At 39.2% G+C, this 15,044-nt stretch overlaps 1 protein-coding gene across 2 annotated transcripts in view; it reads right to left on the bottom strand.

Annotated features, from left to right (window-relative positions):
* SLCO5A1 (solute carrier organic anion transporter family member 5A1) overlaps positions 1 to 15,044 on the bottom strand; it is an 82,562-nt gene that overhangs the window by 46,171 nt on the left and 21,347 nt on the right. For both annotated transcript variants that reach the window (XM_055800018.1, XM_055800019.1), the window contains exon 3: positions 2,577 to 2,709. In XM_055800018.1, coding sequence (XP_055655993.1) covers positions 2,577 to 2,709 — 133 coding nt within the window. The remainder of the gene's footprint in view (positions 1 to 2,576; positions 2,710 to 15,044) is intronic.

The following is a 15,044-nucleotide window of genomic DNA, read 5'->3' as shown; positions in this document are numbered from 1 at the left end:
CACTGAGATAAATCGCATTAAAAACCTTACAGCTATAATAAAGGCAAGATGGGAATCAAAGACACTAATTCATTTCAAAAGAGACAAGGCTGAGAAATCTCAGATATGACTGCCCATTAACTGATCTCAGCTGTACCCTACTTTTAAAAAACATGTCAGCTGAAGTAAGTGCTAGACTACCCTTACATTTCAAATTGTTAAATTACATAAATAAAAATAAACTTGGCTACGCAGCACTTCCCTGCAAGGAGAAAATGTCATGATCCCAGAAAATAGATTTCAGTGGAATGAAAGTCTATACTTCCAGAGTTCTCTGCAACTGAGCAGTCAGTGAGTAGCAAGGGACAAAGGATCAGTCTTCACACCATGGGAGTCTTCATTTTAATGGATTCACAAAGCTTCAGAAAGAGAAAAAAGAATGAGGTGCAGATACTATGAACAGCACCAAACTTTTATGACAGGCCACCACAGATTGTGAAACATACTACCAGAGATCTGACAGCAGGGGATACTTCAGAAATTTAAGACAGAAAAAATGGAGACAGCCAAAAATGACAGAGTAATATGCTGACTAGAATATGACTCGCCTGCTGAGATCCTATGACAGCTGATTTCCTGCCCTTGCTTTATAGTCATTTTTACATCACCTGTGCTGGCACCCCTGTGCAAAGTTGAAATCACCAAGATACTCATTTCAGGTGACATTAACCCTTGAAGATATATAAAATCTATTTAGCAATTTGACATAAAATCTTCTGAATGCACAAACTAGGCTCTTTTCCCTGTACTGCCTGCAAGGCCTGGCACAGTAGATGTTCTCAAAGCCTGCCCACAGAAATGGTCATAATAGGTGACTTCTCACCATTTTTGCCATGGAGCTCACTGGTTACACCGTCCCCACAAGATGCCGGGAATCTATCCCTGTCACTGGGCATTCATCCCTGCCACCCTCTCTTTTGAGGAAGGGTAGTTAAACTTGTAATTCATGAGCAAGGACAGGCATTTTTTTGCCCAATCTTAACTTACACATTTGGCGATGACAACATTGCTCGTATATCCAAGCTAGCTTTAAACAACCAGTAGTGGCCATCTGTGGTGGCAGAGCCTGGCGTAAACGGCCTGAGAAGCAGCAAACTGGTATGTCCACACTGCTTTGGTTATTTTACCTCCACCAGAGCTGTTTAAGTTAAATCTCACACAGGTATGCCCACATGATAAGGCAGTCGTATCAGTGGTTGCATTATAAAGTCAAAAGCTTACTTCAGATTTGTATAACCCCATTGACTTCAATTAACAAATGTATTTATGGGCTGTTCTCTATTTCTGTTGAAAGGTACTGATCAGATGCTGACTACCAGTTCTGAAATGTCCTTAAAAACACATGAAACATAAAGAGTTTTACAAAGAATGTATAATATTTTGCTTCAATTTCAAATTTTTTATTCAAGAATAGTCAAAGCACTTTTTTTACATTGCAGCACATTCACAGGACAAATCTTTCCTGTGAGGTAAGTCAGTATATACATGAGAGCATAGAGTCATTAACCCCAGGGTCAAATGTTGATGGAGCACTCAGGTTTGCCTTTCTTTTGCTGAAAATTCAGCTAGACAGTCCTGTGCAGCAATGCTTTTGGACTAAGTAAGACAAATAAGGTGGGAATAAATCTTCAAAGGTTTAGGAACGCTCCGAATAAAGTATTTTTCACATCAAACTGTCAGGAGAGATCACCACAGGATGAACAGAAACAGGTAGGGTCTGACTGCAATGGTGCAGTGACAAACACTAACCCAGTGCATGAGAACTGACACTGCACGCTACTCCGACAGAGTAGAGGTCTCCTCCTGGGATAATTAATTTGATTTTTTTCTGGCAGATTTATGAATTATGTGAGAAAAACAGTTAAAGCCTCCTCAAGACCCGCTTCCTCAAAGAGAAATCTCCACGGAGGCCACATCTCAAAGGCTGCCCGAAGACACCAGCTAGCAATTCTGGCTGTTACATTTCAGTGCTGCTGGAAGCCTACTATTTACTACAGAATAATGTGACTGTTTACAACATCTGCTGCCTAAACACAAGACATCACCCTGAGAAACAAGACAGGAAAGGCCACGTTCTGACCCCATCCTATCTCCTTCTCCTGGACCAGGGTAAATGAAGTCTACTGTTTCTCATCTGGGCAGTAGAGCTCAGCATTTGATGCTGCCTGCTCTGAAAAACCAAAGAAGGGATTAATCCACCTTCCAGGAAGAAGGGCTTGGCCCTGGGCAGCAGTGATCCTTTATAGCCTCCTGCAATACCAATACCCTGTCCTGCCATCCCTGTGCTGAACACACCCACAGTGGACAGAGGAGACAGTCCTGCAGCAGCACAAAGTAGGGAGTTTTCCATGCCATATGCCCGTGCGCTTCTGTTTCTTCTCTGACAGAGGCTACTGTGCAGTCATCAACAGAAACCTCCTCTTCCTGGGCCTCCTTCTACAGTCTTAAAGAAGCCCTCAAGGGGTGTGATTTCCCCACCTGTCTCAGCTCCCTACTGGCAATTTAGAGCGTAGTTTTGAAAAACGCTTGATCCTTACCAGTTTCCAATGAATCGGGGATCACTCTGGTCAATATAAACGGTTGTCCTAGGATCAACATAGAAACCAATAAGAAGTCCTCCTAGCAAGTATCCAGCTGCAGGACCGAGTGCTCCCATTACGTACATGATGGCTGAGGAAACAAAAGGTCAGGGTCATTCATCAATAAAACAAATGTTTCATTAGCTATTTACATGTAAAACCCAAAAGTAAAAGACCCTTCTTAAAGCAGGGAGTTTTGTAACCTAAAACCTTCAGAGCCCCTTTTTGCAACCTTCAAAGGCAGCAACTTCTGCATAAGTAACATATTGATAAGAAAATTACTGCCTTTCTCTACATTTTCTGTCAAATTATGGACCAAAGCATACACTGCTTTGGTATTTTGGATGTAAAGCATACTTGACTTCGACAGTATTTTTCATATTTGGTAATGTTTCATTTCAATCAAAACAAAGTTTAATACATAAATAGAAAAAAAACAGTTAATGGTAAGCAAACAGAAAAAACAAAGGATAAAAACTGTGTAAGAAACAAAAGAAAAAGAACAACATTCCAACATAGTTACCATCAGACTAAAACAGAGTTTGAAAAAACAATCAAAGTTAAGAAAATAATATTCCTATTTTAGAGATTGACAGAATTACGTTTTTTTCTGTGTAGACTGCATGGACTTGCCCCTGTTGTACATACTGACACCAGCAGACCACATATACCATATTTCCTGCAAGACTCCTGCCTTATTCAGAACATTTGATCTTTTAATATTAAAATTTAAATTCTATTTTGAAAGAGAGTCCAGAGGAGGGCCATGAAGAAAATCAGAGGGCTGGAGCACCTCTCCTGTGAAGCCAAGCTGAGAGAGTTGGAGTTTTCAGCCTGGAGAAATGAAGGCTCCAGGGAGACATTACAGCAGCCTTCCAGTACCTAAAGGGGGCTTATAAGAAAGCTGGAGAGGGACATTTTACAAGTGTTGGGGCTAATGGCTTTAAATTGAAAGAGGGAAGATTTACATTAGATATTAAGAAGAAATTCATTACTGTGAGTGTGGTGAGCCACCGGAACATGTTACCCAGAGAAGCTGTGAATGCCCCATCCCTGGAGGTGTTCAAGGCCAGGCTGGATGGGGCTTTGAGCAACCTGGTCTGGTGGAAGGTGTCCCTGCCCGTGGCAGGGGGGTTGGAACTAGACAACCCTTCCAACCAAGACCATTCTGTGATTCTATGATTCTATATCTCACAGTCAAAATAAGCAAAAAAAAAAAATCACTAAATCTGCCCAATTCAACCAAAGTAACTTGTACATGTTCATCTTATGTTTCGAATTAAGAGAAAGAGGAAAAAGAACATTCTCATGAGTAAAAAGGGGCTGCTACCTGAGAACTATATTGCAAGGGAAAAAATCACAGAAGCTAGCAAAAAAGGTAAACTGCTTGTGGAAAAATTGCTTCCAGACTACAAACTGATTAAACAGATTTATCACTCTTAAGTTACTTTTTCTTAAACACACTTTCAGTTTTTATGAAACTGCAGTTTCAAATAGTTAGATTTCTCTAAGTCTTTTTGCATAATGGTTTCCAGAACTGTGTTCACTATTTAAATTTATTCCAGCCATGTTCCTTTCTGGACTGATTGTAAACAATTCTCTGTATGACTAAAATGCTCCATCAAACATTGTAACTCTGCTCCTTAGCACTAAGTGGTTAGATAAATCCCACTGTAACTGTTATTTGCAAAATCCATGTTCTGAGGATGGGGGGGGGGGGGGGGGGGGGGGGGGGGGACACCCACAACAACCAACCTCCATCCAGTATGATGAAGTTTGTTCTGCAAGTATTTGCTTGGAAAATTGATTCAAACAACTACAGCAAACTCAGATCTCTACAAAGTTTACAGCAGAAACACAAAGGGAGTAAAAGAGTGACCTAATCCATTCATTTCAGTATTCAGAAAAAATACTTACGCTGCATGCATTCAGCTTCAGTTCCACCACTGAAACAGGCAAAATGCAGCAACTGCTTAGGCTTAGAAGCACTACCCAGACAGTGTATTTTGTACACCTGGTAAGTTCAAAGGGTTTTCTTTGTAAGCAGAAATATGTACAGTAAAGATAAAAATAGCAGTGTGTACTGTGTTCCATTAGAGGGGGAATTCTGTCGACGTTTTCAAAAATATTGTAAAATTACTGTATGCTCTTCAGACTTCAATATTTTTTTTTTTAATATAACCTGCAGACAACACGTAACATCCTGGATTTTTCAGAAAACAGAGAGCCCCTATATGCCTGGTCCAGGGCAGGAGGAAACCTGCAAGCAGACAAGCTCTGCAATTGCCATTTTAAGACGCTCTGCAGCATTCTCCTCAGCACTTAGAACGGCCACTATCACAAATCGGACACCAAGCGCAATAAACCGATTTGGACTTCCAAATAGGACTGAAGACAGAGCATGGCAAGTAAAAGATTTTGAAACTTCAAAATAAGGTTCTTGAAAAAATCTGGCTGTGGCAGTGAAGAGAGAGCCACCTCCAAGAGTCACCCTGGCAGGTTGCTCTAGGGTCCTGGACCCTTGAAATTCTGGTCACAGCCCTCACAACTATGCATGCCAATGTCCAGGAATCAAGAGGTTCCTGATTCCCAAACATGCCACCAAGACTGGATGATATGGAAAGGAAACTAAACTGGAAACAGATTCAACCAGGGGGTCATCAAAACTGAACCCATTTTACAAATAAAAAATTATATGGAAAACTGTTCCATAATTATTTCTGCTCAGGTCAGAAGGTTACCAGCTTCTGGGTGACTGGATGATAAAGGTTCTGAAACATGTAGATGATGCAGGAGCACCTTCCTTTCAGCCCCCTGCTTGGCATTTCAGCTAGCTCTTTTTGGTCTTCCCTCTTTGGGCCATGATCTAGGATCTTGATCTAGGGAGCTGCACTGATGCAACAGCTGAGAAGTTTCAGCAACAGAACTAACAAACATTTTTGTCAGGGGATATGCTGAAGTACTGTGATGCAGAGGCAGGCCACATGATAATCCAAATGTTTTTTTAAATTGCACTTTAGGAAATCCAGGATTTGTCTTTTAAACTCCTAGCCATAACCTTGATTGGTGCTTAGATTTTCAAGTTGCCTTCAATATTTCTTAAGTCATAAAAAAACATACTATAAAATAACAGTAATATCTCCTTTCCCATGATAAAATAGAGATCATGTACATTCTACAAATTACAGGTCTACCCCAAACAATAAACCATCTTCAGAAGATAAGATGAGGAAAATATTGTTAATATAGACATATGGGCTACAACATTCATCTGATTCTTTTCTGATTGGTTTTCACTGAAATGAAACATTTTGCCACTCAGGCTTACTGCATTAGCCATGCATATTCAACACTGGCAAGTCACTGAGTACACTTCTCTGGAAATCTGGGTCTCTCTAGGAAAGAGCATCTACAGGTCACCCACTCCTAGCTGAACTAGAGCCATCTGAGAACTGCTCATGACATTCAACACAAACAACTCAGACCACACCTTGCAAAAGTTTTTCCCCAGAAGATTGTCAAAGCTTGCTGCTGCTGTGATGTAGGATCTTGAGTCTTCAAACCAAAGGTTAGTCTACTAAAACTACATGACATTTAAACAAGACAATTTCAGAGACCAAAGACTGCAAATTTTTTAGTTTCCCTTTCCTTTGAAGAACTCAGTGTTGTGGGGAGGAGCCTGCATTAGCAAGCAGACCTCTTCCTCTGGGTGCACCTTCTCTTCAGTGATGAGGGACAGACAGCCTTTCCCAGCCCTCCCAAACCCGGTCTTTCAGACTGTAGTCCTACCTCTGACATAGACTGTACATAAGTAAATATATAATGGTTTGGACGCAGTTAGTTAAGTGCCCATTTGCCCCCCTGATATCCAGCCATGGTTATTTTAATTCCTTTGAAGTTTTGTACCTGAGGAGCTTCTCTGCCTCACTGAGTATGTCCTCAGTATGGCACATTATCTCAGGCACAACATCACACTGGCAAGGCTGTCCAGTTCTGAAACTGCAGCTGGCTATAGATAGCCAGGCTTAGCCACAAATGTCCATCACGGCAAAGATGTTGGATAGGAGAAAGAAAGGGAGTCCAAGCAACAGTAACTGAATTGCACATGGAATTTACTTACCAAAGTGAAGTAAGATTAACCAATGTCATTCTTCTCCGCTGAAAAGTTTATCCTGGGACAGGTTGCAATGAATGCTGCCATTTTGACAACATTTGACAAAATGATAATATTGTCTATTGCTTCCATTCATGGGAGATTCTTCTTCAACAGAACTAAGTTTTACACAGAGCCTACTGCAGCAAAGTCTCTATGACTACAATATGACTGAATCCTCTATGGGTCCAAAAATCCCTGTCAGATGCATGAAATAACTTCATTGCCAAATAATTTTTTTTAATCTACACACACTATAAAAATACACAGAGACAGAGGTCATAAAAATACTTTGAATGTCCTTTTCCTCCTCTAATCCTATCAAATCACAACTGCAATATGTTTTGCATGTGGGATGTCCCTATGGCATCCTCAAATGCATACATTAATCCTCCGACTGTGCCTTTTTATATTAGTGATGCTAGCACTAATTAAAGCCTCAAACATCATATTGTGCCTAGATGAACAGAAAGTACACAACATTAGTGGGCTACAACAGCCTGTCTGGCTTCTGGGTTCTGAAAAATCCACTTTGGTTTAAAAAGTAAAAACAAAGGCATGTATTGCTCAGTCCCTCTCATCTCCTCTGTGTGCACACACATGTCACCACACACAGTCTATCACTGGCTGAGGAGGAGCATTTCTGAAAGACTCCATTGTTCAGATCTTGGCAGCACATCACCATAGTACAACTGTTCATTTCATACATGTGTCAGGCAAGCAGAATTTTACCTTTATTCTATTTTCAATGGAAGTTTAGAATTTGCAAAATCCTGCAAAAGCTACCGTATGCATTCTGGAGCGGGGTGTGTGTGTGTATCTGTGTATATATAAATATATACATATATACATATGCACATATGCATATTTTTTCCTGTCAAAGTAGTATGGTGATTTTAGTAGATTTTGCAGGACATTTTTTAGTGACATAGAAATATAATTGTTTTCTGTCTGTAGGTTTCAGATTTTTACTCCAAAAACTTTATTGTCATTAACATGAGGTTATTGTTTGGGAAAGATTTACAAAAGATAAAATTAATCCCCCACAGTCATGGATTAGAGTGGGAAGTCCAGGAGAATAATTTACTTCATCAAAGCAATAACTCAGTGTCCTACCTGCTGAACAACACTCATTCTGAAAGAACAGCACAAGGGAGAATGAAAACAACAAAAAAAGAAAACATTCATGTGAATTTGCAATAAACGTCCTGTGTTTATAGGTTACTTGCCTACAACCTGGGGAGTGAGCTTTAACAGAAATGGCAAGATGAACTTCATATATGATCCTGACTGTGTCTCTATGTGTGAGGAAGTTTAGAGAACTACGGGGGCAGGGGGGGTGGTGGGTGGTGGAAATGTAGCCACAGGGTTCCCACCTGAGATTTTGCAAGCAAAAGAAATATAACCCTACTATGGTACCTTAGCATCCTCTCTAGTCCTAATGACAACATTTCCTTGGGAAGCTGAGCTACGCTATCACTGGAGAATAAGCAGCTGGGTATTTCTCTAGGGTATATAGCAGGTTTTGATTTCCCCACAGAACAAAGCTGACAGGCAGAGGTTTCAGTGGGGAACATGTCTCAGCTCTCCCCTGTTCCTCTCATGCCCCAGCACTGTGATGGGGTAGCAATGGACAGGCATAAGGCAGCTTTCAAAGAAACATTGCTCCCATTCATAAAGGTGTATTTACCTCATACTGTCTAAATTCACCCACAGAGAAACTACCCCCAAAAAAAATAAGGTTTAACCATTCTGTTGAGGCTGAGGACACAAAACTGAGAGGAGTTGTAAGCAGAAGCCAAGCAGACTTCTCAAAAGCTTTTAGGTCAGGAAATCAGTTCACTTCCTTCTTTTCTTCATGCACACACAACCAAGCCTATCTATACATGCTTTAGGGTTTTTTCTTTAATGTGGTTATTTGCTCAGGAAAAAACAATGCTTTAGGCATTATTGCAGTTCAGATAATAATGTACAGTTCAAATCTTTAAATCACTTCCTTTCAAAATGTATTAGTGTTACCATGACTTTAAAAAGTCTCTCAGATCCAGTGCTTGACTCAAAACAATAAACAGAGCAGCAAAACTACTCCAGTAGCCTCCCTTGATCTTTATATAGAACACATTTGTCAATATTTTCACAAGCAGATTCCACAGATCTAAGAGACAAATTTTTAGAGAAGCATAATTAAAGCATAATTTTACATGCCTACCATGCAAACTAAAATGGTCTAGCTTACCACTCCATTTAAAAATGCTGAAAGTCACATTAAACACAAGTATGTCCAGCGACTTCTCAATGCGAGATGAAAAGCATTACATTTTCACTTTTCTCTTACAGATTTATTACATGATCTGCCAATACAGATGATATTACATATCATTTGCATCAAAACAGATACCATTCCCCAGCTTAAACAGCAAAGCTGCTTTATGCTTTGTATTTTCCGTTTGTGGCCATATTCTAAAACGTTAACGATCATTTCCACAGGATCCAATTCTAACATCACCAAAAAAAACCCCAGGAAAATAAACCCAAACAAAACAAGCAAAAACAGGCTGCCTATCCCAAAGTGTACCTCTCATATACACTGTCACTGCAATGCTACTCTAAGTCACTTGCTATGCTGTGCCTATAAAATTGGCTATGCTGAAAACACTGAAAATATCAAAGAAGAAAGGCTTGCACTTATACTATGTTATTTCAGCCTTAGAGACATTCGGCTTAAGACTGCTGCAAGAAAAGCTACTCCAGTGCTTAAAATGGAGTCTTTATTTCTTTATTCCTAAAACCTGAGAATGGTAGAAGCAGAAACAAAAAGGAACAACTAGAGACTGTCCCATTCTTTAGACACAACTGGTATGTTTGGAAACACAAGTATTACTTGTTTTTTTCCTCCAAAATCTGTCCTTCCTCTTTTTAGATTCACCTATAAATAAACATTTGCTGATAATATTACCAAGCATGGCTTGTGGTTAGCGAGTAAATATGAAAAAGACACAAAGTTTAGTGAAAACAGCTGCAATCTCTGCATTCAGTTTCTGTATCAGTGTGGTTAACTGAATTTAGACACCGTGCATGACGAAATTCTTAGATCGGATTATTAAACAAATCAGGCTTTATCAGCTTTATCACTTCTTAAACCAATTCTAAGACAAGAATCTTCTGGTGATGGTATTCCAAAAGCACATACAGCTATCTCTGACTATATGGAAAGTCCCCACTGATATGAATGGTTTGCGTGACTGAAGATAAGCTTGCCTATACTTGCATGACCAGAGCCTAAACTGAAAACAAAGATGCTCTGACATTCTTTCCATGGACTAAGAGGCACTGGTCCCCTAAACCATGGGGATGTTTTTTTGAAAAAAATGGAAGTGTCAACAACTACTTAAATGCATGAATAAGAGAGCAATCAAAATGTCTTAAACCTCCAAGGTGTTTTTCCACACGTAGGGAATTTTGATTTGGAAATGTGCTGCTACTGAAATTTAGCTCTCAGACAGATGCACACACTACTTGTGCTGAACACAGTGAGAATGTCCAAAGATTCATTAGAAGGCAAAACTTCGCTCTTGGCTGTTATTTTCTGGAAATCAGTTCTCAACAGACCTCCATATTTTACCTTCAAGTTTTTCAAGTTTCTATTAGTATGTTGCATTATAAATATAAGACAACGTGTCCCAAGAAGATCACAAGCTGTGAGTTCCCAAACCCTGATTTTTCAAAAGAGCATGTTTCTTAAACAAGTTTTCTTTTGTGAATACCTTAAACAAAGGAACTAGGCAGAGACATTGACCATTCATGTAAATACCTACTGAGTGACTCCTCAGTCCCCTCTGAGTTCTTGGTCTGTCAGCATCCCAAAGTTACCTTCAATGAAACGTCAGAAAAGTAACGTTCATTTCTATACAGAAAATTATCTATTTTATATAACTGCTAACCTAAATACTAAGTAAAGTACTACTCCAAATTATTCTAAAAACCTTTAACAGCCCAAATCCAAGAAATAGCTAGTTAGATAACTTGATTGTCTTATTTCCCATTCATTCAGACACTGAAAGCTAAATCCACAGTAGTGAATTTATCATTTGCATTAGCAGGAAAAGTTAGCGGGGCTACTCTCAAGAGGCAGGCAGGATTTGGCACTTCTGTCCTATTACTCAGTGATGTTCTTAGTAACAGGACATTGAAGCTGTTGGCTGTCTTCAAGAGATACTGGAGCAGCCTCTTGACTCACAGTCATTCTTTCCATTAAGTCACGTCAAATGGGAATAACTCATCTATCCCTTTTAATTGCTTGGCTTTGTTTTTTTTAATGGTTTGGCAGTTGAGGCTAAGCATACACATTTAATTTTCATTAGCGACTATCCCCAGGCATGTGCTTACAGACTCAGTTAATCTCAACTTCTTAAAACTAGTTTCCATTTCTTTAGTATTACTTCTAACTAAACTAGAGTGAGGCTGGGCTGTTCATTTGCATCTCATTCCCCTTTTATTAGGTTACCATAGCTGAAAAGTATTAAGCTGTGAAAGCTGAAATTTGGCCTGCAAGCAGACCTCACCAGGTAAACCATGAATAAGCAAATGAAGGAAAAAGACTAAAGTATTTTTAAGTCCCATGAATTTAAAATTGCAATGAGAAAGCCCAGGACCATAGCTACAAAACCAGCAGAACCTAGCCTGAAGAATATTTGTATCTGTCCTAGTTTTATATCATGTTCAGGTAGTCTAACAATATAAGCAGACAGTAACGCATCATTCAGGCCCTCTCATTTATTTAAGTTGGGAGAATGCACCCACTCCCGGAGGAAAAGCAGGGAGCAGCCTGGTGAGATTTATCAGGCACAGGACCAGATGTTAAGAAGATGCCAACATGCACCATGGCAACAACCAGATATAAGTACCAATCTCTTAGCAAAATTACATACCTAACTGTAGAGAAATGAAGCTGGGCTAATTAGCATTGATAATATACAGCTGTGGGCTGGCTTCAGGGGCTGCGGGTTGGCCGATGTAGATAAGGGGCAGGTGTGGCTGGTTCTGTTAAGAGGTTGAGAGCCAATGAAGAGGGAGCAGCCAAGGAAGAAGCAAGAGGAGAGAGAACACACACCCTGGATGAGGTGAGACCAGGAGAAGGCAGCAGAGGGACTGGAGTGAAGAGTATGCTGGTGTGAGATGGTAAAAGACCTTGTTGCAGCTTGATAGTTTGGATAAAGCTGTGACACCTAACATCTATGGATCTGGGCTTTGATGGTTACTGTGCACAAACCAGGTAATGGCCCACATGACTATGATTTTCAGAGGCAGGTTTGACACACATTTTTGCATACTTCATCATTAATCAAGACCAGACACTATGTGCCCAGGAGAGAAACTGTGAGGAAGAAATGGAGATAGACTAAATATCTCAGCTGGAAGAGAAGGTTAAGGTGCTGACAGTCAAATTTCTATATATATTCACTTTCCCTTTGTCCCATCAGCAAGTCAACAGAACAAAGAAGTAAAGGGGAAATTATTTCAATCATATCCTCTCAGAATTAATTTCCTTTCAAAAATTGGTTTCTGCCTAGGAGGCACAGGTTAATTATTGAAAAAGCTGGTCATCATTTTTCCCTTGACTACCTCTCGCTAATAGGTTGCAAAGAAGGGCAAACCAAATAGCATTTCTTCTTGTTTTCTTTGTAAATTGCACTTACATTTTCATCTTTCAGCCAAAACAACAGGAATTACAGTTCATTACTCATATCTGACTGAAAATCTGCCTGTAAGCAAAAGTACATTATTCCAGTAGTTTGTTGATTACCCTGTTAGTTTTATTAACATTTAATGTGTTGCTAAGGAAGTTATTTTAATATGTTCAAAAAGGGTGAAAGCTGCAATAGCCTTAACAAAAATAACAATTGGCAAAGTGAAATGCAGAGCCATATAGTCATATCTGAAACCACACTGAAAATATTATTACAGGTCAAAGAATCTGAAAAACATTTCTATCCATGTGTAAGTTATAAATAGCAGAGGCTATTTATTTTGGCTACAGGACAACATCACCATTTTATGAAAACCTCCAAAGTTTCAAAATTTGCTCTTTATTCTCACAGGAACAAATATTGTTTGGGCATATTCACAAAATTGGAATTATGCTAAAATGTTTGTGGGGGGGGGGGGGGGGGGGGGCGAGGAAATGAGCTTTGGTTTCTCTCTCCTTTTCTGTGTCTCCATAGAGGGATCATAAGATAGACATGAGAGTTCATTCAACTCCATGTTCTGCTTGGAGACAGCAGAGTTCTTTGCTGCAGCACCAAAATTAATTTCTTCACCATTCAAGCACAGTCTCCTATCAACAGCAGATAGATGATGAAAATGACACACTTCCCTTGTCTTGTCCACCAATGCCCACAAGAAAAAAGCTTTTTGTTTTGATGCAACAGCAAAATGTTCTTAACGGTTCTAATCACAACTTCTAATAGAATTACAGCAGGAGAAGTAAAGCCACCTAAAAGGAAATGGTACTTAGCCAGATCTTTGATAGCAAGGTCCAGATAGCCACATCATAAACCGATATTATCTAAATAACAGGTCTTGCAGGGAACACAGGCCATTACATGCTTGACCATGGATTACATAGCCTTAGTATCAGCAAAGCAGAAGAAACTTCTGTACATCTTCGTGGCCACACCAACTACCAGGACCACTGGAAGCCTCTAGGCCCTGACTTGGATTCACCGAACTAAAGGGTTCCTGGGATTTAACACCCTGAATAGACATCCCAGCCTCTGGAGAAATACCAGCAATAAATGGCCCAGCACCTCCTTCCTTCTCCATGGTTAAGGAGCTAATGTGTGCCCCATGGAGAAACAAATTGTTTCCATACAACCCTGGTGCTCCTGACACAGTCCCATGAAATAGGACACGGAAGGACAGAGCTGCTGCTGTTGATCCCTAGAAAGGCCCTGCTAAACCTGACAGATCAATTGATGTGAAAAGACGAAAATTTAGAGGAAAAGAAATTGAGATCTCCAAGGGACCTGAAGAAAAGAGGGGAATACAGTTTTGTAAGAAACCAAAAGGAAGGAAACTCACTCATATTTTTGCTTTGGACAGAAAACCACCACAGACACAGTTTGTTAGCAACAAACTGATTCTATAAATACGTATGATTGCTTAACAGTTATAGTTAGGGTCCTCAAAGAAATGCACATCCACCTCACAGGTGAAATACTGACTTGCAAATTCAATAATCACACAAAAATTATGAAAATATTTTTGTTTGACATTATTAAGTCATGTGGTTTACATGGTTTGGTTTTGTTTAATTTGGTTTTGCCTACATGTAAAGTAAAAATAACAGATTTTTTTACATGCTAACTTGTATTCCTACATAAAGATCAAAATAATGCATTGTAAGTTAAGTATTTCAACCTTATCAAAAATAAATCATTTTTTCTACATGAAAAAAGATTTAACCAATATATCCCAAAAATCAAGACTTAATTGAATCATAAATCGCTAGACCAAAATCATCAGAACCAGTGCTAGCAAATGGCATAGTTTAAGCACCAACTTTAGCACTGAAAAAGTGATTACTCTTACAAAAGGTTCTCCTTAAGGGTAATATCGTAATTACATTTGTCTTCCTATTTAAGATATAAATTGTCACAGTGATCTAGGGCTCCATTTGTAGCTCATTCCCAGTCACTCTAAGACATGTTAATACGTTAATAAAATATAGAAGTATTACTAACTTGAAGAGTCAGCATTTCCAAGAGCAAATTATTTACATTACAGAGATAATATACTTTCAACATATTTCAAAACACCATATATGGCTGATCTACAAAAACTGAAAATCACCTATAGTTACTTTCACCAACTGGCTAATTAATTCAGCTGACATGTTTTGGGGAAAATTGGCCAATAACCTTTTACTTAGTCTGCAATTTTTTTAAATAAAGACTGTTTGTTCTGTTTCTTTCTCTCATCTGTGAGTAGAATTAGACTGGACAGCTTTGTTTCTCAACTACTTAGATTATCAGATTATTAAGCATATTGTTATTCTCCAATAGTAAAAGATGCTCTCACATTTAGCAGACAGACAAGAAAAATGTGGTGCCTAGAGGCTATGTACAAATGACTTTCATCCAACTTTAGGCACTTTCATAGCAGTAACTTTTTTAACAGGATAATTAACTATATTGTATTCCTAAGGATATGGCAATCTCTCTGTAACTGTGAGTGGTTCATTTTAAGCTAAACAGTTTTATATACATAGAGCT

The sequence above is a fragment of the Falco peregrinus genome, chromosome 3, assembly GCF_023634155.1.
Source record: "Falco peregrinus isolate bFalPer1 chromosome 3, bFalPer1.pri, whole genome shotgun sequence".
NCBI lineage: Eukaryota > Metazoa > Chordata > Aves > Falconiformes > Falconidae > Falco > Falco peregrinus.
This window is presented reverse-complemented; position numbering and strand designations above follow the sequence as displayed.